The sequence below is a fragment of the Musca domestica genome, unplaced genomic scaffold (assembly GCF_030504385.1).
Source record: "Musca domestica strain aabys unplaced genomic scaffold, Musca_domestica.polishedcontigs.V.1.1 224, whole genome shotgun sequence".
In the NCBI taxonomy this organism is placed as follows: domain Eukaryota; kingdom Metazoa; phylum Arthropoda; class Insecta; order Diptera; family Muscidae; genus Musca; species Musca domestica.
The window spans coordinates 471,844-493,628 of NW_026712266.1; the positions used below are offsets into that span (position 1 = coordinate 471,844).

The window sequence follows — 21,785 nt, forward strand, 5'->3', positions numbered from 1 at the left end:
TATATATATATATATATATATATATATATATATACACTGATATATATATATATATATATATATATATATATATATATATATATATATATATATATATATATATATATATATATATATATATATATATATATATATACATATGTGTCCTAGACGTCCGCAGTTTAAGCACAGACGAACAGGAGGCACATACAGCTCTGGTGAGATTTTTGTACCGCACATGAATATTTCGGTGGGTACACCATCGTAAATTATACCGATTTTAATAGTTTCGGAATGTTCAATTTTGTTATTTTCAGTTTTTCTTGTAAAGCGGTATACTGAGACAACGTCCATATCATTATTTGCTTCAATTTGTTGCTTAATTGTAATGGCATTAATGCTTGTTGGGTACGTTTTTGATTATATAAAATCGTTGCACAAATCTTTCTGGGATAAACGCTTTGAGATCAATTACTTTTAAATTTGGATTTGTTGCAAAAGAGTTGCCGAGCTAGCATTGTTGAAAGTTAATCTAAAAAGATTGTAGCCAATATTCTTGCAAGCATAATCAGTGATGTTAATCTTTTGGAATCTTGCATAAAAATGTAATTCACAATTCTTCCTCCTTGTACTGATTGGTGTTTCTGAGGAGACTAATACATGGAAAGGGCCAGGGTGATATGTCGGATATAAAATGGTTTCCTTGTTTAAAGAGTTGTAATTGTATTGATTTGATATTTCATTATTTGTTGTGGGTTCTGTGTTTGTGTTAGATGCTTTAACAGGTGTTCCATTATGGGTTTTAAATGTTTTTGTTTCATTAGAAATACTTGGAGCTCTTCTTTTATTTTGTTCCCCCGGTGGAGGAGGTGGTATAGGCGGAGGAGGAGGTTCCCCTACTCCCCCCATTGTGCAAATATTAAAAAATTATTTTATCTTTGTGTATGGGATTTTACAAAGAAAAAAAGGAAAAAACTCGGTATCAATAACTTATGTTTGTGTGTGTGTTAGCGGTATTTGTTTATTTGTTTTTGTTTTGAAATAAAAAAGCGACCAGCGCGAACAAACAGTCTAGTGTCAACAGATGTTGATGAGCGACTGTTTGTTTGTGTTTAATATAATTTTGATGTTTTTTGTAAATAAATTTTCACACCAACACTAAACTTTTTTTGTTTCACGTAAGGTATACAGTAATTATTCGAGTTGTTCGATTCATTCGATTTATTCGATTAATCGAATTATTAGAGCAATTTAAGACTCTTAATCGAACAAATGAAAAACCCCAAAATCGATCAATTTTTTGATCGAACAAAACCTAAACCCGATTAATTGGATTTACAATGTTTGGCCCATGGTAGAAGAATATAGGTCGACGCGTCGACACAGCTGCTGGGACAATGAACTGTCAAACCAATTTTGAAATTGAAAATGTTGAATGAAAAACTATTTAAATTTGTAAAAATTGTTGAAAAAACGCGAATTATAATAGCCTCCGAATAACGTAGTATAAGAAAACATATAAAAATCTACTTATATTTGAAAAAACATTTAATTTTTTTTGACATATCAATGCTCCCAAGCGTTGATGCATCTACCTGTATTCTTCTGCCATGGTTTGGCCTAAGAACCCGAACTCCCTTGTGGTCAGCTATTATAGCTATGTACAGTGATTCATTCTGTTAAAAAATTCCTATTAGAGAGGTGGGTCCAATTTGGGTCTCTACAATGTACATATGGGCTGGGAGATACTTTTCAATTAAGCCAAGTTTGCTCCGCGCCGCTTTTTTTAGTGAATGTAAATTGCGTCTTGGGTAATAAAATCCCATTTAACTTTGCAATTTATCTTCACACCCGTGTGGATAATATATATTTAATAATATAATAAAACAAATACATATTTGTTGGAGGTCGCCAAGCTAATCTAATTGTTTTTTTTTTTCTGTTGTTTTTAAGTATTGAATAATAGCACACAACTAAAATTGTTGTTTCTAGAAGTCTTTGACAATGTTTGCACTTTGCCTTTGAATAAATACATCAAATTTATGAAAACAAATAATTTCTATCGCATTTTATGCGTGTTTGCGATTGTGGGCTAAAAACCTAGTTAAGCCGTAGCTGCTGTGCTGTTTTAAGCACTTAAATACCGCAAAACGTTTTTTATCTTGCACAAAAACTTAACAATGATATCTGTTAATTCCTTTGCAAATTATTGTTTATGTAAATTACTTTTTGTGCTCTGCTTCATTTTAAATTTAAAGAGATTACTTAAAATTCATTTTTTACGAAACTGGAGGTTTTTAAAATGTTACACACTTTGAGTATATTTCAGTGATATGTTTTTATTTGTTTATTTCTCTTTCAAAGAGAGCATATCGATCGGAAATTTAAGTGAAAATAAAAGGCAGAGAGATATATTCACATACTCACCACTATACGACGCATTTCGCCGTAAGCGGCTCGTCAGAAATGCTCAGCGTGGATACCTTAAAAAGACCGTACTTTCATAGCGATAAGCATACGTGAGATATATGCGAGACGTGCCTAGTGATCAAATATCAAAATAATGTATATGATGTGATATCCATATAGTTTATATTTATGGCAAATGGCAGTGCGAAGGCAATGTTACATAAAATACTGTGTTGTTTACGTGGGTCGTTTACTGTGTATTGTTATTTACTGTATCATTTTTAAACAATTGGCGCATATAATTAAATTAACTGAAACTTGGCTAGCAGGAATTATCAAACTTTTCCGACAAGATCGTGTATTTACTGTATCATTGTATTGTTATTTACTGTATCATTTTTAGAAACAATTGGCGCATATAATTAAATTAACTGAAACTTGGCTTAGCAGGAATTATCAAACTTTTCCCACAAGATCGAAAATGTTGTTTAAAATGCAGATGTAGTGGAGTTGAAATAGGTGAATCATCACAATTTAATTTTGATAATCTTGTTTTTCTACACCAGTGGATATACAGGATGAGATAAAAAGACTACAACAATATAATTTTTACATTTTTTTTAATTTTATTGAAAGAAACTAAAAATGTCGGAAATAGCATCAAATTTAGAATAAGTTTAATTGTTCGAATTGGTCACCTTTGGCACGAATTATGGCCTTCAAACGGGCAATGAAACCGTCACACGCTGCCCGAATGTTGTTCTACGATATTTTGGCCCAAATGTTTGCTTGTCCAAGGCTTTAATACACGCCACGGTCGATTAATACGAGGGGAGAGTGACCATCGGCTCATATGGCTTCCCACACCACCGCTATGACCGGCGCATCAGTGTATATATATATATATATATATATATATATATATATATATATATATATATATACACTGATATATATATATATATATATATATATATATATATATATATATATATATATATATATATATATATATATATATATATATATATATATATATACACTGATATATATATATATATATATATATATATATATATATACACTGATGCGCCGGTCATAGCGGTGGTGTGTGGAAGCCATATGAGCCGATGGTCACTCTCCCCTCGTATTAATCGACCGTGGCGTGTATTAAAGCCTTGGACAAGCAAACATTTGGGCCAAAATATCGTAGAACAACATTCGGGCAGCGTGTGACGGTTTCATTGCCCGTTTGAAGGCCATAATTCGTGCCAAAGGTGACCAATTCGAACAATTAAACTTATTCTAAAATTTGATGCTATTTCCGACATTTTTAGTTTTCTTTCAATAAAATTAAAAAAAATGTAAAAATTATATTGTTGTAGTCTTTTTATCTCATCCTGTATATCCACTGGTGTAGAAAAACAAAGATTATCAAAATTAAATTGTGATGATTCACCTATTTCAACTCCACTACATCTGCATTTTAAACAACATTTTCGATCTTGTGGGAAAAGTTTGATAATTCCTGCTAAGCCAAGTTTCAGTTAATTTAATTATATGCGCCAATTGTTTCTAAAAATGATACAGTAAATAACAATACAATGATACAGTAAATACACGATCTTGTCGGAAAAGTTTGATAATTCCTGCTAGCCAAGTTTCAGTTAATTTAATTATATGCGCCAATTGTTTAAAAATGATACAGTAAATAACAATACACAGTAAACGACCCACGTAAACAACACAGTATTTTATGTAACATTGCCTTCGCACTGCCATTTGCCATAAATATAAACTATATGGATATCACATCATATACATTATTTTGATATTTGATCACTAGGCACGTCTCGCATATATCTCACGTATGCTTATCGCTATGAAAGTACGGTCTTTTTAAGGTATCCACGCTGAGCATTTCTGACGAGCCGCTTACGGCGAAATGCGTCGTATAGTGGTGAGTATGTGAATATATCTCTCTGCCTTTTATTTTCACTTAAATTTCCGATCGATATGCTCTCTTTGAAAGAGAAATAAACAAATAAAAACATATCACTGAAATATACTCAAAGTGTGTAACATTTTAAAAACCTCCAGTTTCGTAAAAAATGAATTTTAAGTAATCTCTTTAAATTTAAAATGAAGCAGAGCACAAAAAGTAATTTACATAAACAATAATTTGCAAAGGAATTAACAGATATCATTGTTAAGTTTTTGTGCAAGATAAAAAACGTTTTGCGGTATTTAAGTGCTTAAAACAGCACAGCAGCTACGGCTTAACTAGGTTTTTAGCCCACAATCGCAAACACGCATAAAATGCGATAGAAATTATTTGTTTTCATAAATTTGATGTATTTATTCAAAGGCAAAGTGCAAACATTGTCAAAGACTTCTAGAAACAACAATTTTAGTTGTGTGCTATTATTCAATACTTAAAAACAACAGAAAAAAAAAAACAATTAGATTAGCTTGGCGACCTCCAACAAATATGTATTTGTTTTATTATATTATTAAATATATATTATCCACACGGGTGTGAAGATAAATTGCAAAGTTAAATGGGATTTTATTACCCAAGACGCAATTTACATTCACTAAAAAAAGCGGCGCGGAGCAAACTTGGCTTAATTGAAAAGTATCTCCCAGCCCATATGTACATTGTAGAGACCCAAATTGGACCCACCTCTCTAATAGGAATTTTTTAACAGAATGAATCACTGTACATAGCTATAATAGCTGACCACAAGGGAGTTCGGGTTCTTAGGCCAAACCATGGCAGAAGAATACAGGTAGATGCATCAACGCTTGGGAGCATTGATATGTCAAAAAAAATTAAATGTTTTTTCAAATATAAGTAGATTTTATATGTTTTCTTATACTACGTTATTCGGAGGCTATTATAATTCGCGTTTTTTCAACAATTTTTACAAATTTAAATAGTTTTTCATTCAACATTTTCAATTTCAAAATTGGTTTGACAGTTCATTGTCCCAGCAGCTGTGTCGACGCGTCGACCTATATTCTTCTACCATGGGCCAAACATTGTAAATCCAATTAATCGGGTTTAGGTTTTGTTCGATCAAAAAATTGATCGATTTTGGGGTTTTTCATTTGTTCGATTAAGAGTCTTAAATTGCTCTAATAATTCGATTAATCGAATAAATCGAATGAATCGAACAACTCGAATAATTACTGTATACCTTACGTGAAACAAAAAAAGTTTAGTGTTGGTGTGAAAATTTATTTACAAAAAACATCAAAATTATATTAAAACACAAACAAACAGTCGCTCATCAACATCTGTTGACACTAGACTGTTTGTTCGCGCTGGTCGCTTTTTTATTTCAAAACAAAAACAAATAAACAAATACCGCTAACACACACACAAACATAAGTTATTGATACCGAGTTTTTTCCTTTTTTTCTTTGTAAAATCCCATACACAAAGATAAAATAATTTTTTAATATTTGCACAATGGGGGGAGTAGGGGAACCTCCTCCTCCGCCTATACCACCTCCTCCACCGGGGGAACAAAATAAAAGAAGAGCTCCAAGTATTTCTAATGAAACAAAAACATTTAAAACCCATAATGGAACACCTGTTAAAGCATCTAACACAAACACAGAACCCACAACAAATAATGAAATATCAAATCAATACAATTACAACTCTTTAAACAAGGAAACCATTTTATATCCGACATATCACCCTGGCCCTTTCCATGTATTAGTCTCCTCAGAAACACCAATCAGTACAAGGAGGAAGAATTGTGAATTACATCTTTATGCAAGATTCCAAAAGATTAACATCACTGATTATGCTTGCAAGAATATTGGCTACAATCTTTTTAGATTAACTTTCAACAATGCTAGCTCGGCAAACTCTTTTGCAACAAATCCAAATTTAAAAGTAATTGATCTCAAAGCGTTTATCCCAGAAAGATTTGTGCAACGATTTTATATAATCAAAAACGTACCAACAAGCATTAATGCCATTACAATTAAGCAACAAATTGAAGCAAATAATGATATGGACGTTGTCTCAGTATACCGCTTTACAAGAAAACTGAAAATAACAAAATTGAACATTCCGAAACTATTAAAATCGGTATAATTTACGATGGTGTACCCACCGAAATATTCATGTGCGGTACAAAAATCTCACCAGAGCTGTATGTGCCTCCTGTTCGTCTGTGCTTAAACTGCGGACGTCTAGGACACATATCGATTCGTTGCAGGTCGACGAAAAAAATGTTTAAACTGTGGTAAATTTATCATATGCCCTAATCAATGCCCAAAAGAGCAAAAATGTCGAGAATGTCTATCAACTACAACATGTAAAGATGTATGCAACTCTCCACGATGTATTCTTTGCAATAGTATTGACCACTTTGCAACTGATTCAAAACAGTGTCCAAGATGGAAATCAGAACGAAACATAAGAAGTATAATGGCCCTTTCCAATCTATCAAGAAAAGAAGTCGTTCAAAAATACCCTGAAGCCCAAAACCGTTTCCAAATACTTTCAGAAGATGAATTTAACACTGCCTTTCCCCCTCTTAATAAGAATAAAACTCCAAAAAGAAGCGTTTATGAGGAGATAATAAAAGAGTCACAAAATTAAAATACAGCAAAGTTGCGTCACCTAGAAATCCAATTCATCACGTCACAGCCAGTCCGATTCAAATAACATCGTCTCAACCAATTTTCCAACAAGCAAGTTTTTCAAAAGTATCTGAAATAGAAAAAACATTAACACAGTTTGCCAAAGAAATGTCAAAAGTCCTTACCTCACTAAATAGTGCCGAAGGTTTAAATATATTAAATAAATTCCAGCAATCACTGCTCCCGTCTGGATTAAACAACGCATCTATTAACATCAATAATACACTCAAAATAAATAATACAGAATCTGAAAGTTCACAATAAAAACTATAATTAAAAAATATGAACTTATTACAATATAATGTGCAAAGTCTAAAGAAAAATAAGAATTTTCTAGAATTCTTTCTTAAAAAGCAAAAAATAGACATATGTATTCTGAGTGAAATATTTAATATAGACGAAAGTCAAAATTCTTCATCTATACAAAACTATAATATAATCTCCAAAAAAAGAAGTGACAACTATGGTGGAGTTGCCCTACTATTCAAAAAAATATACAGTTCAAAAAGATCCCTTTCGAAACACTTTTGGATATTCTCATCTGCCAAACCACAAATTTAACAAACAATTTAACTCTGGTATCCATATATTTCCCACACTCAGTGAGATGTGCAACAATAAAAAAGAACTAGCTAAATTAATATTACTGCTTGATAACCAAATCAACACTTTTATATGTGGCGACTTCAATGCTAGACATACAGCTTACGGTGATTCTTTTATCTCACAGCGGGGAAAAACAATAAAAGAGATCTTTGATGCCTCCAATTTTCAATGCCTAAACAATGGTAACTATACTTTTAAAAAATATAAATGATCTGGGTGGATCTGTTTTAGACCTATCCTTCACCAACACAATCTTGCCAATACAATGGAACACTTTTAGAAACATGATCGGTGGAAGCCATCACTACCCTGTAATTTTGAATATAAACAAAACAAAGTCCAAAGGACAAATTTTTTGGCAAAAAAACAATTAATGAGAAATCTTGGTCAGATACAACTAAACAAAAACTTTGAAGATATACAATCTGCGATAAAAGGCGAAATCAGAAAATCTACATATGTTTTAAAAGGAAATAAAACACCAAAAGCTTGGTGGGATTCTTATGTGGAAAAACAATATAGACTTCCACTAGCTGCTCAAAAAACATATGACTTATGTAGCAATGATGTCAACGCAAAAAATCTAATTGAAAAGATAAAAAACTTCAAAAATGCAGTACAATTTGCCAAAAAAACACACCTTCAAAAATAAGATACAAAATCTAAATAAAGAACCCAGCTCAAAACATCTTTTTCAATTTATTCGAGGGTGCAAAAACAGTTTATCATCAAATGTTAAAGGCAAATGGTCTCCAAACAACAATAAACTATTTCTATCTCATCTAAAAGACCAAGTAACGGACAACAATCCATTAAATTATGTCTGTAAATCTGTTAATAATCGATCCGTTTTCACAATGGAAGAATTTTTACTGGTGTTAAAAAATAAGAAGAAACCCTCTGCTGCTGGCCCAGACGGCATAACTTATGAAATGATAAATCATCTATCTGACTCTGCAAAGACCAACTTTTTTGAAGCATTAAACTATTCTTGGAAGAAATGTGAAATCAGAGATGAATGGAGGAAAATAAAATTGTCCCAATACCGAAAAGGGCAAAGATCTAGAATTGTTCACAAATTTTAGACCCATTGCTCTAATATCTGTCCCGTTTAAAATAATAAACTTAATGGTAAAAGAGCGTTTGCAACAATTCATTGATGAAGAAAATATTTTGCCAACAAATACTTTTGCATATAGAAAACATCTGTCAACTTCAATGTGTATTAACAATTTACTGTACACCATAAACTACTACAAAAGCAAAGGTGAGAAAGTTATAATTCTATCTCTAGACGTTGAAAAAGCATATGATTGTGTCAGAATAGAAATGCTTCTCAAAATACTATGTGAAATTAACTGTCCGACAGATATCGCTGATTGGATCATAAATTTTCTAAGCAAAAGAACCATCGTAATGGGAAATGAATCAATTGAAATCTACAACGGGCTACCACAAGGCAGTTGTCTAAGTCCCCTTCCTTTTAATATATATACCCTTGGTCTACATGGGATATCTGATGAAAACACGCATTTGTTTCAATTTGCAGATGATTTTGTATTACTATCAGCTCATAAGCATTTCGAATTGGCTAATCAAAATTTGCAACAAAAAGCCATCGAACTTCAATTTCTATTATCCCGCCTGAACCTCACCTACAACACTAATAAAACGTCCGTTATGTATATAGCTAAAGGTCCGCGAAAAATACCATCCATCGCCTTACAAGGTACCCAAATTACACCTGTCAGCAGCATAAAGTTTTTAGGAAGACACATTAAAAACAGCTTATCCCTGAAAGAGCATTATGAGGAAGTTATTCACTCATGCAATTCTTCATTGAATGCAATAAAATGATCAACAATTTAAAACATGGTTTACTTCCAAATATATCAATAAATCTAGCCAAATCACTAGTCTTCTCGAAAACAGAGTATTGTATTTCTTCAATGGCTCATATGCCAACGTATTTGAACAAAAAGCTTACAACTTTTCAAAATCAGATGTTAAGAAGAAGTCTTGGTCTAACACCGTCAACACCTGTGCAGGCAATCTACGCACTAGCTGTGATGTTACCACCAGAACAACGATCTCAGTATCTTACCGCAAAGGAATTAATAAAATTTAAGTGTCACAACCGACAGTTATACCAAAATATTACAAACAACCCTACCAACAAGACCAGTTTGGGTTTAATCTACATGAAATTTAAACACATTTTCGACGAAACTATAGTGAATCAGAGAGAATATCCCAGCAGTAAATTCACTTTCTTCTTAAACTTATTTAACTCTACAAAAAATACACAACCCAATGAATTTTATAGAGTAATATTGCAAGAAAAAACTGAACGACTTCAAAACACAGGACACACGATATGGGCAACCGATGCCTCGATTTCCAGTACTACGACTGGTTGTGCAATATGCAATATCTCAAAAAATCAAAACTTCTTATTCAAAATACCGGCAAAAATGTCATCACTTATGGGAGAATTACACGCCATCAATAAGGCAATAGACATAATGATAGAAGACAACATCAGAAAAGCCACCATTCTTACCGATAGTAAAAATGCATGTCTAATTTTAAAACAAAATGATACCCAAAACTACCTGGCCAACAATATTCTACAAAAGGTAAACAACTCAAGTCTAACACAACTCACCATCATCTGGATTCCCTCGCATATAGGCATTGCTGCTAATGAACGTGCAGACTTTTTCGCCAAACATGCAGCTGAAGTCGGTTCAATCATACAAACAGGCCTGTCGATAAAAGATGCTCGCTCCCTAATCCACCAACATCTATGGAGTGAATGGAAGGAGAATTATAAACATATTTCAATCAGTAAAGGCACTTACTTCTCACAATTCTTCCCAGAGCCACCAAACCGCCATTGGTTTTCAGGATTCAACATGCCACCTGGAGAAATTAAGGTTATAAACAGACTTCTCACTGGTCATACATATGGAAAAAACTTACCTGTCCCTCATCAATGCTGAAAACTCCAACCTATGCGAAATATGCAACACGCCAAACACGGAAAACCACCAGATTTTTATCTGCCCTAAATACAATAATGACAGAATGAATTACAATTTCTTTACAAAATTTTCAAACTTACCTGCAGTACTCAAAAGTTTTGCCTGTGAAAACTTTCGTGAATTGTGCGACTTCATTCATAAAAACCACATACAGCTATAACCCGGAATCACATCACTCATATCACAACACTACAAGAACAAAAGAAATGGAAAACAACAAGGAACTCAAAATAATTATCGATAACTAACAATCGACTACACAGCAATGGTACATGCATACTACAGGTATCGTACCAACCTCGTCGTGACGGCGTAATCAATAACCGATTCCAAAAAAAAAAAAAAAAAAAACACAAACAAACATAAAATAATAATTCAAGTGAATTCAACAACGTTTAACAAAATAATTAGGTAAATATGAAATGAGATCTTGTTTATTTAAAATGCTTTTAGTCAGATCTTTTAAAATAATGCTTTAAAAACAATATGCATTTTTATATATATTTAGTCATAGGCCCAGTTGTGACTTTAGCAGATGGTGCTTCATCTATAATAGTATTATGCACTTGACGCAAATGACAAATAAGCGTAGAAGTGGAGGCACATACAATTTTGTAATCTTTGGAACATTTGTTGCATTTTGTATTGTTTCCATCTTTTGGAAAAAGTTGCCCAAACAAACTCATTCTTAAAGAAAAAACTATTTTTATTTGTATCATTTTTTGTATGTCATATTAAAAACTTTGACAATGTGGTTTGCTTAACAAATGTTTAAATTAAATTTATATTTATTTCATATAGAAATTCTCACTTTTCTTCAAGTGAATGTGCGTCATGAAATTTAACCATAAATTTATATGTAAACAAAACACAAACACTTGATCAAAAAATCAGAAATCAAAAATGTATTAAAATATTTTAGATCGATTAATCGGTTAAAATTAATCGATTATTCAATATTCGAAATTTAGTAATTTTTCTTCATCGAAAAATTATTCGAAAAAAAATTTTCCGATTTATTGAACAACGATTAATCGATTGGACATTCTAGTAAAGACACTATAGTTTTTATCATATATAGTACCATAAAATTTTACAGAAATCTTTGCATTACATCCAGAATATTTGCTACAGAATATGGGTCATATTGGTCCACTTTGAGGAATAGACAGGAAGGAGCGTTTCGATGCAATATTGACAATATTCTCCAGATTAACAAATAAGCCCCAATAGTACAAAAAGGCCAAAGGATCCTGACGCCATGACCCATGTTGGTACCATTTCGTGTATTGGGTTAAGGTCTACGGATAGGCTTTGATTCATGATGCTGGTTAGGAACGAAGGGAGTACTTGTACGCCAGAACTTGTCATACTCCGATACCTCTTATTATTGATTGTCAAGGATTCATTTTCCATTTGTAGAATGAAGGAGACTTCAAGCTGCTGTTAAAGTTATCCAGGAATAGCGTCTTTAAGTAGTTCGACACTTGAATCTGCACTTGTTACTGGGCGGCAAGCTGTTTACCAACCTTCAGGAGTCGTCGCAGGCAATATTTTTCTGGCAACTGATTAATCATTTCCTTTTTACATACCATACCGTTGGTTAGAGAATACATTTGTCCTTACCACCATAAATTTTGGGTTTATTCATCAGTATCGTCTTATAATCCAGGTCCAATTTTTGAAAGTTTTCTAAAACTGGTAGTATAATCAGGTAGTTGAATCTAGACTCTTCAACCTACGGCAACCACAATACATAGAGCAATCGTGTGTCAATCGTGAATATAGAATCTTCTAATAAGGTAAGGTTTTACCACTTTATAAATTGATTACCAAATCCCATAATATATAACTTTTTATACCCTCCACCATAGTATGGAGGGTATATTAACAGCCTGTTCCACGATCTCGAAAGAAAATTTGTGCGAACGAAGGCTACTCACTCACTTTCGTATAAGAATGCGTTCCACTAACTTTTGTTCTTTCTTTCGCATAGCCTTACGTGATTCAGTGTTGCTAAATATTTTTTTTTGGAAAAATTAATCGCGAAATAAGGCAAAAAAAGCGCCAAATGTCTAATTTAAACGCGAAAAAGCAGCAGTGGCTCTGTCTCAACTGACATTTCAGTTGTAAACAAACAAATTGTAAATAAACAAACAAAAAAAATTTCTAGTGATTGTGTTCAAACTATTTGTGCTCTTAGAAAATAAAAAAAGGAATATTTCCGTAGCCCTATTTTATATGGATGATGTGGAGGAGGTTCAAAATGTGCCACGGAGGCATTTAAGAGATGCTTCGAATTTATTTGAAGTACCTAACAACCAGTAAGTATGATTGTATTTTTACATTTTTGAAATAATAAAAATGTTTTTTTTTAGGTTTGTGGCCAATTTTCGTGTGTCGAAGGAAGTTTTCGGTTTTTTTTTGGATATGATGGAAGAGAAGTGGGTGCCCGGTTGCAGAACTACCCAAATCCGCCCCGATTTAAAACTTCTGCTGCTTCCAAAAATTGGCACTCCTCTGGCGAACACAGGATTCTCCTCCATATACTCAACTAGTGCCCGCAGCTGTGTAGTTGATGATTTTTTCGTGCTGGAATTGAGAAAATAAAAAAATATATATTTGTTGTTCACATATTAAATTGCATTTATTATTTTTACTTACATTTTTGTTTCCATTTTCAATCAAGCAATGTTTATGTTAAAAAATTTTTCCTTAATTGTTATTATACGATAGCAAACACACAAGTGACTGATTTTGACATTTTGACAGAAAAAAGATAGTGGAACGCAAAATTACACTGAAATGCTTACGTTTTCGTTCGCTTTGATTTTCGTGCAAATTTTCGTTCTGATGGATTTTAGTGGAACAGAAATCAGCTGTTTGTCGTGTAAAAGTTGTGCGAATGTGTTCTTTCGATATCGTGGAACTGGCTGTAAGTTTGTCATTTCGTTTGTAACAACTCGAAATATACATTTTAGACATTTTACATTTTAGTATTATAGTCTTGATCAGCATAAAATTCTATGTCGATTAAGCGACGTCCGTCCGTCTATCCGTCTATGGAAATCACTCTAGCTTCCGAACGAATTGAAGTACATTGTTAAAATTTTACTTGAATGTATTTTATGTCTGCAGGAATTTTGGTATTGAAAATGGGTCATGTGATCGACGTTTTGGTATAACGCCCAAATAACGATACCTCCTGATATTCGATATTTTGATGATTGTTGGGAATAGACCCAACCCCATAGACGATGATATCGATATGGACCTTATCGATCTCGATAATTAAAACTATCGATGAGGTTACATCGTCAAGGAGTTTTGGTTGGCACTCTTCTTCTTGAAGTTTAGAAAAGTGGATCGCCAGATCAAGATTGTGAATTTTTTATAAATAAAAGTTGACCGACAGAGTCATTTTAACTTTGAAATAATAATTATTAAAGTGCTTTTTCTTTTGTGCAGACAACAAACGTAAGTATCGCCAGAATACTTTTGTGTTTGTTTGTAGTTCGCTAAACAATATTGTTGTTCGTCTTTGTGCAACAATAAATTCCGGCTCAAAATCTACTCAGTAGAATTTGAACCACAACAAGTCCATACGACGGTATTGGAACTTGTACATGGTCCTTCGAGTCCAAAAAATAAAGAATCGGCTTATTTGCCAAAAATATTTTCCAAAAAAAGCACTAATTTTAATTTAAAATTAATTTGAAAGTAGTAAGAAGTGTTGTTGTGTTTTCATCTGTGTTCGAATGTGGCGGCTTTTGTGTTGTTTGTCGTAGACACACATACATTCAACAAATCAACACTGCCATTTCCAAAAGAAATCGTTTGTGTGAAGTTAGAAAAAAAGAGATATTTGTTTGTATTCATTGTTTATTAACACTGTCGAAAACACATACACTAACACCATTATAAAACACCACAATCACTTTCATTTTCTCCATCATTTTTTTGGCATTTATTTCATTTTGTTTTGTGTTACATTTGTCGCATTCGTCATTTGTGCCATTTGTAATAAACAATCTTTTGACATATGTTTATTGTGCCAGATCGATCCGTCTGTTGTGCTTACCATATCGACTATCGATCAGCTGCTGGGTCAGAAAAGTTGTGCAATTACTCGCTAACGTAACGCAAGTTTCTGACGTAACGTATAAAACTTTGCATAAATTATTGAATCAATAAAATATAATAATACACATAAATAATTTTGAATAAAAATAAATAATAAGATAATAAAAGTTAAAATAATAATAATAATAATTAAATAAACAAATCATAAAATCAAAAAAATCATTTTTTCAATAAGTTTAAAAACAAATTAAACTTTGCTGAGAAAAATAATATTATACGGCAAATCAAAAACATTTACGGAAATAATTTCATTTTATTTATTAAAAATAAATAAAGTGATAATTATAATTTGTTTGTATAATAAATAATAATAATAAAAAAAATAATAATAAAAAAAAAGTAAATAAAATATAATAAATAACAATAAATAAACCTCATATAAATATACATAAAAAATAAATAGAAAAACAAAATGGATTCAACAATTTGTGCTAAATTTGAATACGAAACCGACAGCCTTATGAATATGTGCATTCAATTGGAGAATACTCCCGAGGAACTATTTTCGGATTCTTTAATAGAAACCAAACTAGAATCCATTGATGAAGATTGGCACAATGCACGCAGTGCATTTGAATGTGTATATTTAGCAGAAATAGAGGAAGAAGAAGAAAAGGCTTATAAATTAGAAGCCAGAAAAATATTTGAGTCCCTCAGGGACAAATATCAAACTACAAAAGCTAAATTATTAGAGATTTTGAAGAAAAGAAAACAAAATCAAAATAATACCGCTAGAGGCGATGTTACAAATCCGTCACTGTTTCACAGCTCAGCTGTGTATCCTCCGGGTACAACCTTTGACATGTCGGAAATTTGTATTAAAGTGCCACCTTGTGACACTCAAGACTTCTACGGAAGTTATGAACAGTGGCCAACTTTTAGAGACATGTTTACAGCCATATATGGAAATCATCCCAGACTCACACCTGCGCAAAAACTCTATCATTTGCGTAACAAAACAAAGGGTGAGGCTGGTAGAATTGTTGATCGGTACCCGTTATCTGATCAGAATTTTTCGTTGGCATGGGAAGCATTATCAGTGCGATACGAAAATGTGAGGGTACTGGTAGATAATCAATTAAAGATTTTATTCAATCTTTCGGCAGCAAAGACTGAATCTAGCAGAGATATAAAAAGAATTCAATCAACAGTTAGCGACTGTCTAGCTATATTAAAAGCACATAAGGTGCAAGTAGATCAATGGGATCCTATTTTGATATATTTGTGTTCAACTAAGCTTCCGGTTGAAACTCTGACTCTTTGGGAACAATCGCTCGAATCACATTCAGAGCTACCCAAATGGTCACAAATGGACGATTTTCTAAAAACAGACATAGAGTCCTAGAGAGAATAGACAGTCTAAGAAATATAGCAGCTTCAACTGCCTTTAATGATGAATTTCAAGCGCATCAAAATGCGCAATCGACACAATCGAATAGATGTATCATGTGTAATAGAAATCATATTTTAAAGAATTGTTCAAGATTTAATAGTATGAGTGTAAATCAGAGAATTGAATTTGCAAGAGAAAAAAGATTGTGTAACAATTGTCTTATTTATGGACACATTTCTCAGGAATGCGTTAGTGTGCATAGGTGTATGTTTTGCAAAAAGAAACACCACACTAAACTGCATTTACCAAATAACGTTCAAGAGAGATCTACACAGCCAAGATTGGTAGCAAGAGAAAGTCAAAACACTTATCGTTCTGAAAATGGACGCCAAACAAATGCTCTAGTTACCACAGAGAATATTGTAGAAGAAATGCCATGTTCGTCCAATTCTGTAGCTCAAACTTCTAATGTGGAAACACATGTGTCAGTAAGTCATGATGACGTTATGCTGCCTACAGCTCTAGTAAAAGTAAAATATTCTGGGGAAATATTTACGGTTAGAGCTCTCATTGACTCAGCTTCGAAACGAACATTCGTTACTCAAAAAATAATTAAACGAATTGGCATATTAACTGAAAAAGCTAGTTTCAAGATTAGTGGACTGAGTGGAACAGTCGTGGCTAATTCAAATAAAAAATGTGTTCTGACGTTGTGTTCAGAAATAAATGAAACTGAATTTGAAGCAGAAGCATTAGTTGTGCAAAATTTGACAAGTTTATTGCCGACGCAGACTATTAAAATTTCAGATTTGGGAAGTATTAAGGATTTGAAGTTAGCAGATCCAGGATTTATGATTTCTGCTCAAATTGATATGCTTATAGGTAGCGATGTTATCCCATATATAATCCTAGAGGGAGTTAGAAAGAACATATTGGGCAATATGATAGCTCAAAATTCGATATACGGTTGGTATATCTATGGGCCAATATCAGCCAATGAAATTTGTTTAGCGTCTATAGAAATAAAAAATAATTCTGAAGATGACGTTAGTCAATTATTGAGAAAGTTTTGGGAACAAGAAGAAATAAGTGAAGTGCCCATTTCCACGAAATCAGACGAATATTGCGAGAAATTTTACACCAACACGACATACCGTCGATCAGATGGAAGATTCGTTGTAAATTACCTTTCAAAGAAGAATTTCCTCAAAAAATGTACCTAGATTCGTCCAGATTCAAAGCAAAGAAACAATATGAACATATGGAAGTAAAGTTAAGCAAGAATGTAGACCTTGAGGAGTCATATAATGAAGTATTAAATGAATATTTGTCATTGGGTCATATGAAACCCACAGAATCAAGAGAAATATGTACTGGTGGGAAATATTTTTCATATTATTTACCGCATCATGCAGTCTTTCGCCCAGAAAGTTCTAGTACTAAAGTGAGAGTGGTGTTTAATGGATCGAGTAAGACAAAAAGCTCTTATTCTTTAAACGATATTTTACATACAGGGCCAATATTACAAAATGATTTAGTGTCTGTAATTTTGAATTGGCGCCTGTATAAGTATGTGTTTAACGGTGACATTGAGAAAATGTACCGACAGATATGTGTTCATGATTCTGATCGGCAATACCAGAGAATTTTATTTAGAAAAGAAGGTCAGAGTGATATTAAAGATTATGAATTGTGTACTATTACCTTTGGTATAAACTGTGCACCTTATTTGGCGATTCGCACATTGTTGCAATTGGCGGAAGAGTCAAAAGATAAATACCCAATTGCATCGAAAATAATTAAAAATGAGATATATGTTGATGATGTATTGACTGGAGGTCATACTCTTGCCTCAGCTTTGGAGGCGGAAAAACAATTAATTTGTGTTTTGAATTCGGCTGGATTTCCGTTAAAGAAGATAACGGCAAATCATCCGACCCTTCTTTCTAATGTCCGATCAGAAGATTTGTTAAATGAAGAATTTTTAAGAATTATAGATATGAGTTCAACAAAGACATTAGGTATTCGTTGGAATGCCTTAACTGACTCATTTTCTTATAATATGAAGTCACTAGAGGTGACTACCCCGATAACTAAAAGGAAAATCTTGTCAACCATTTCGAAATTATTTGACCCAGCAGGGTGGTTAACGCCTTTAATTATACAGGCAAAAATTTTGTTGCAAGACCTTTGGTTAGAAGGTGTTAATTGGGATGAAAGAGTAAGTTCATCCACGTATACTAAATGGAAAACATTTTTGGATCAATTTTCATGTGTTGATTCTATTCAAATACCAAGATGGATTAATTATTGCCTAGAGGGCAATATACAATTTCATGGATTTTGTGACGCTTCTGAGAAAGCGTATTGTGCCGCAGTATACGTTCGAATGGACACAGAATCAAAGTCATCAGTAAACTTATTAATAGCGAAAAGTAAAGTTGCTCCATTAAAAAGAGTAAGCTTGCCAAGATTAGAGCTTTGTGGTGCCGTATTGCTCTCATCTTTAATGAAGTATGTTGTCTCCAAATTAGATGTGAAAAATTATTCTGTCCATATGTGGACAGATTCAACAATTGTATTGGCATGGTTGCAAAAACATCCATCCACATGGAATACTTATGTTGCAAATAGAACCGCAACTATATTCAAAAATGTCGAAAATGCAACTTGGAGACATGTTTCTTCGAAATGTAATCCTGCAGACCTTGGAACAAGAGGTTGTAATTCTGTAGAATTAAGTAAATGTTCGCTATGGTGGAATGGCCCAATGTGGTTATTAAGTCCTGGTAATAATTGGCCAGAATCTAATATGGTATCGAAAGATCCGCCAGAAAAGCGAAATATTGAAGTACATTGTGCACCAATTATAGAGAAAGATGATTATAAAGAAATGATTCAAAAATTTTCTTCTTATAACAGAACATTGTGGATTATAGGATATATGTATCGTATGAAGAATAAGCGAAGAAAAAATGAATATTCAGATGGAGGAAGTGGAAAACTTCTATCTCAAGATGAGTTGAATCACGCTAAGATGGTTCTAGCCCGAATGGCGCAAAGGGTTCATTATCCCCAAGAATATAATGATTTAATTAATTCGAAAATTATATCACGAAAAAGTCCGTTACGTGCTTTGAATCCATTTTTGGATGAGAATGGGGTAATGAGAGTTAATGGACGTCTAGCTAATGCAAATGTATCTAATGACGAACGATTTCCAGTAATAATGCCAAGTTCGTCTCATTTATGTAATATATTCTTGGAATTTATCCACAAAACATTAATGCATGCTGATGTAAGACTTATGATGTCCATGGTTCAACGGCAATTTTACATCCCTAGACTAAGAAGAACCGTTAAAAAAGTAGTACATAATTGTGTAATTTGTGCAAGATACAAACAGAATGTTAAATCACAGATAATGGCTGCATTGCCTTTAGAGAGAACTTCTTTTTCACTTCCCTTTACCTATGTTGGAACAGACTTTGCAGGTCCGTTTCAAATTAAAAGTGGCAATTTGAGAAATTCACCGTATCAAAAGTCGTATGTATGTATATTTGTGTGTTTTTCGACAAAAGCCATACATCTTGAAGCGTGTTCGTCACTATCCACAGAAGCGTTTCTTGCAACATTTACGCGATTCATAGGTAGAAGAGGTTTGCCTAGATGTTTAATGTCAGATAATGGAACCAATTTTGTGGGTGCCAGTCGTACTCTCTCGAGGGAATATCATGAATTTATAAAAAAATCCTCCAAAGAAATTTCAGAGAAGTATATTGTTAATGGCTTCGAGTGGAAGTTTATTCCACCTAGCGCTCCACACATGGGCGGATTATGGGAAGCAGGAGTTAAAAGTTTTAAGACACATTTCAAAAAGATAATGTCTGAAAGAAAGTTCAATTTTGAGGAATTTGCCACTGTTTTAGTGAGAATAGAGAGTGTATTAAACTCTAGGCCTTTAACACCATTGTCAGAGGATCCGGAAGATTTAGAGGCTTTAACTCCAGCACACTTTCTAAGAGGTGGACCATTATTATTCGCTCCGGAAATGCCTATTGACGATTTATCGTTAATAAATCGTTGGGAAAAAATAAAAGCCCTACATCATACCTTTGCTAAGAGATGGAAAACAGAATATATCCAGGAACTCCATAAGAGATACAAATGGCAATATCCTAAACGAAATATTCAAGAGAATGACTTGGTACTAGTAAAAGATGAACTGCTACCTCCGAATGACTGGAAAATGGGACGTGTGGTAAAAGTGCATGAAGGGCACGATCAACACGTAAGAGTAGTTGATGTAAAAACTACAGCAGGTATCATATCTCGTCCTATTGTGAAGTTATGTGTACTCCCAGTCAGTGGTTGTCAGTAGAATGTAATATATGTGTATGCGTGCCCCAATCATGGTCAAATATCTAACAGACAATGCCTTTAATGGCACCCTTTTTTCTCTTGGATATTTTTTCTTTCAAATATTTCTTGCAGTTACATAATAATGAATATGGGCCAAGGTGAAGTCTGTCAGGTTTGCTACGGTATTCATCACCTGAGGAACTGTCCCGCTTTTCAAGTGATGACGGTGGAGCAAAGAGAGAGTGTGGTATTGGCTCGCAGATACTGCAAGAACTGCCTCGGACGGAACCACGTAGCGAGATTTTGTTCCTGGCCAGGGACATGTCGTATGTGTGGTTCTCGGCACAATACGATGCTGCATCGTCCTGTAGTGGCAGGTCTAATTGACAGTGGCATAGGGTTTGCCAGGTATCACCCGTATGCCAATCAAAGAGCGCAGCAAACCCAACAGCAACAACAAATTCTTGCTCAACTGCAGACACGGCACGCGCACACTGTCACTGAAACTGCACCAAAGCAAAAAAAGCGGAAGCAGCATGAGAACAAACAACAGATTGGTGTGCAGAAAACACAAACAAACAACAAACATCGGCGAGATAAAACAATCAAAAAACAGAATAAAAAACAAAATCAACATGCCGCACAACAGCCACAGCAACAGCCCGGAGAAAGAAAAAGGGAAGAAAAACCTTTACTGCAGCAACCAGAGATGATGGACAGGTTCCTGAGCGTGCTCGAAAAAATAGCAACGGCTTTAACGGTTGCACCAGTGCAAGGGGCCCGGCATGTTGGGAATAGACCCAACCCCATAGACGATGATATCGATATGGACCTTATCGATCTCGATAATTAAAACTATCGATGAGGTTACATCGTCAAGGAGTTTTGGTTGGCACTCTTCTTCTTGAAGTTTAGAAAAGTGGATCGCCAGATCAAGATTGTGAATTTTTTATAAATAAAAGTTGACCGACAGAGTCATTTTAACTTTGAAATAATAATTATTAAAGTGCTTTTTCTTTTGTGCAGACAACAAACGTAAGTATCGCCAGAATACTTTTGTGTTTGTTTGTAGTTCGCTAAACAATATTGTTGTTCGTCTTTGTGCAACAATAAATTCCGGCTCAAAATCTACTCAGTAGAATTTGAACCACAACAAGTCCATACGACGGTATTGGAACTTGTACAATGATTTTAGCGACATTATTCACCGGGATTCTTTCAAATTTGGTATTTGATGG

General features: G+C 33.6%; 1 protein-coding gene and 1 long non-coding RNA gene across 3 annotated transcripts; both read left to right on the forward strand.

The window, feature by feature from the left end:
• Positions 1-10,651: 10,651 nt before the first annotated feature.
• LOC131802703 (uncharacterized) lies at positions 10,652-13,456 on the forward strand. Of its 2 annotated transcripts, XR_009342336.1 has the most exons (3): positions 11,100-12,511; positions 12,706-13,033; positions 13,088-13,456. It is a non-coding gene; the product is annotated as an uncharacterized LOC131802703 (long non-coding RNA). The 2 variants fall into 2 exon arrangements; XR_009342335.1 differs by having other exon boundaries at positions 10,652-13,033.
• Positions 13,457-14,119: 663 nt separating this feature from the next.
• Positions 14,120-21,500, forward strand: LOC131802702 (uncharacterized). Its single transcript, XM_059123124.1, has 2 exons — positions 14,120-14,186; positions 20,680-21,500. The coding sequence occupies exon 2, from the start codon at positions 20,690-20,692 to the stop codon at positions 21,398-21,400; it is 711 nt and encodes a 236-aa protein (XP_058979107.1). The 5' UTR covers positions 14,120-14,186; positions 20,680-20,689; the 3' UTR covers positions 21,401-21,500.
• Positions 21,501-21,785: the final 285 nt, after the last annotated feature.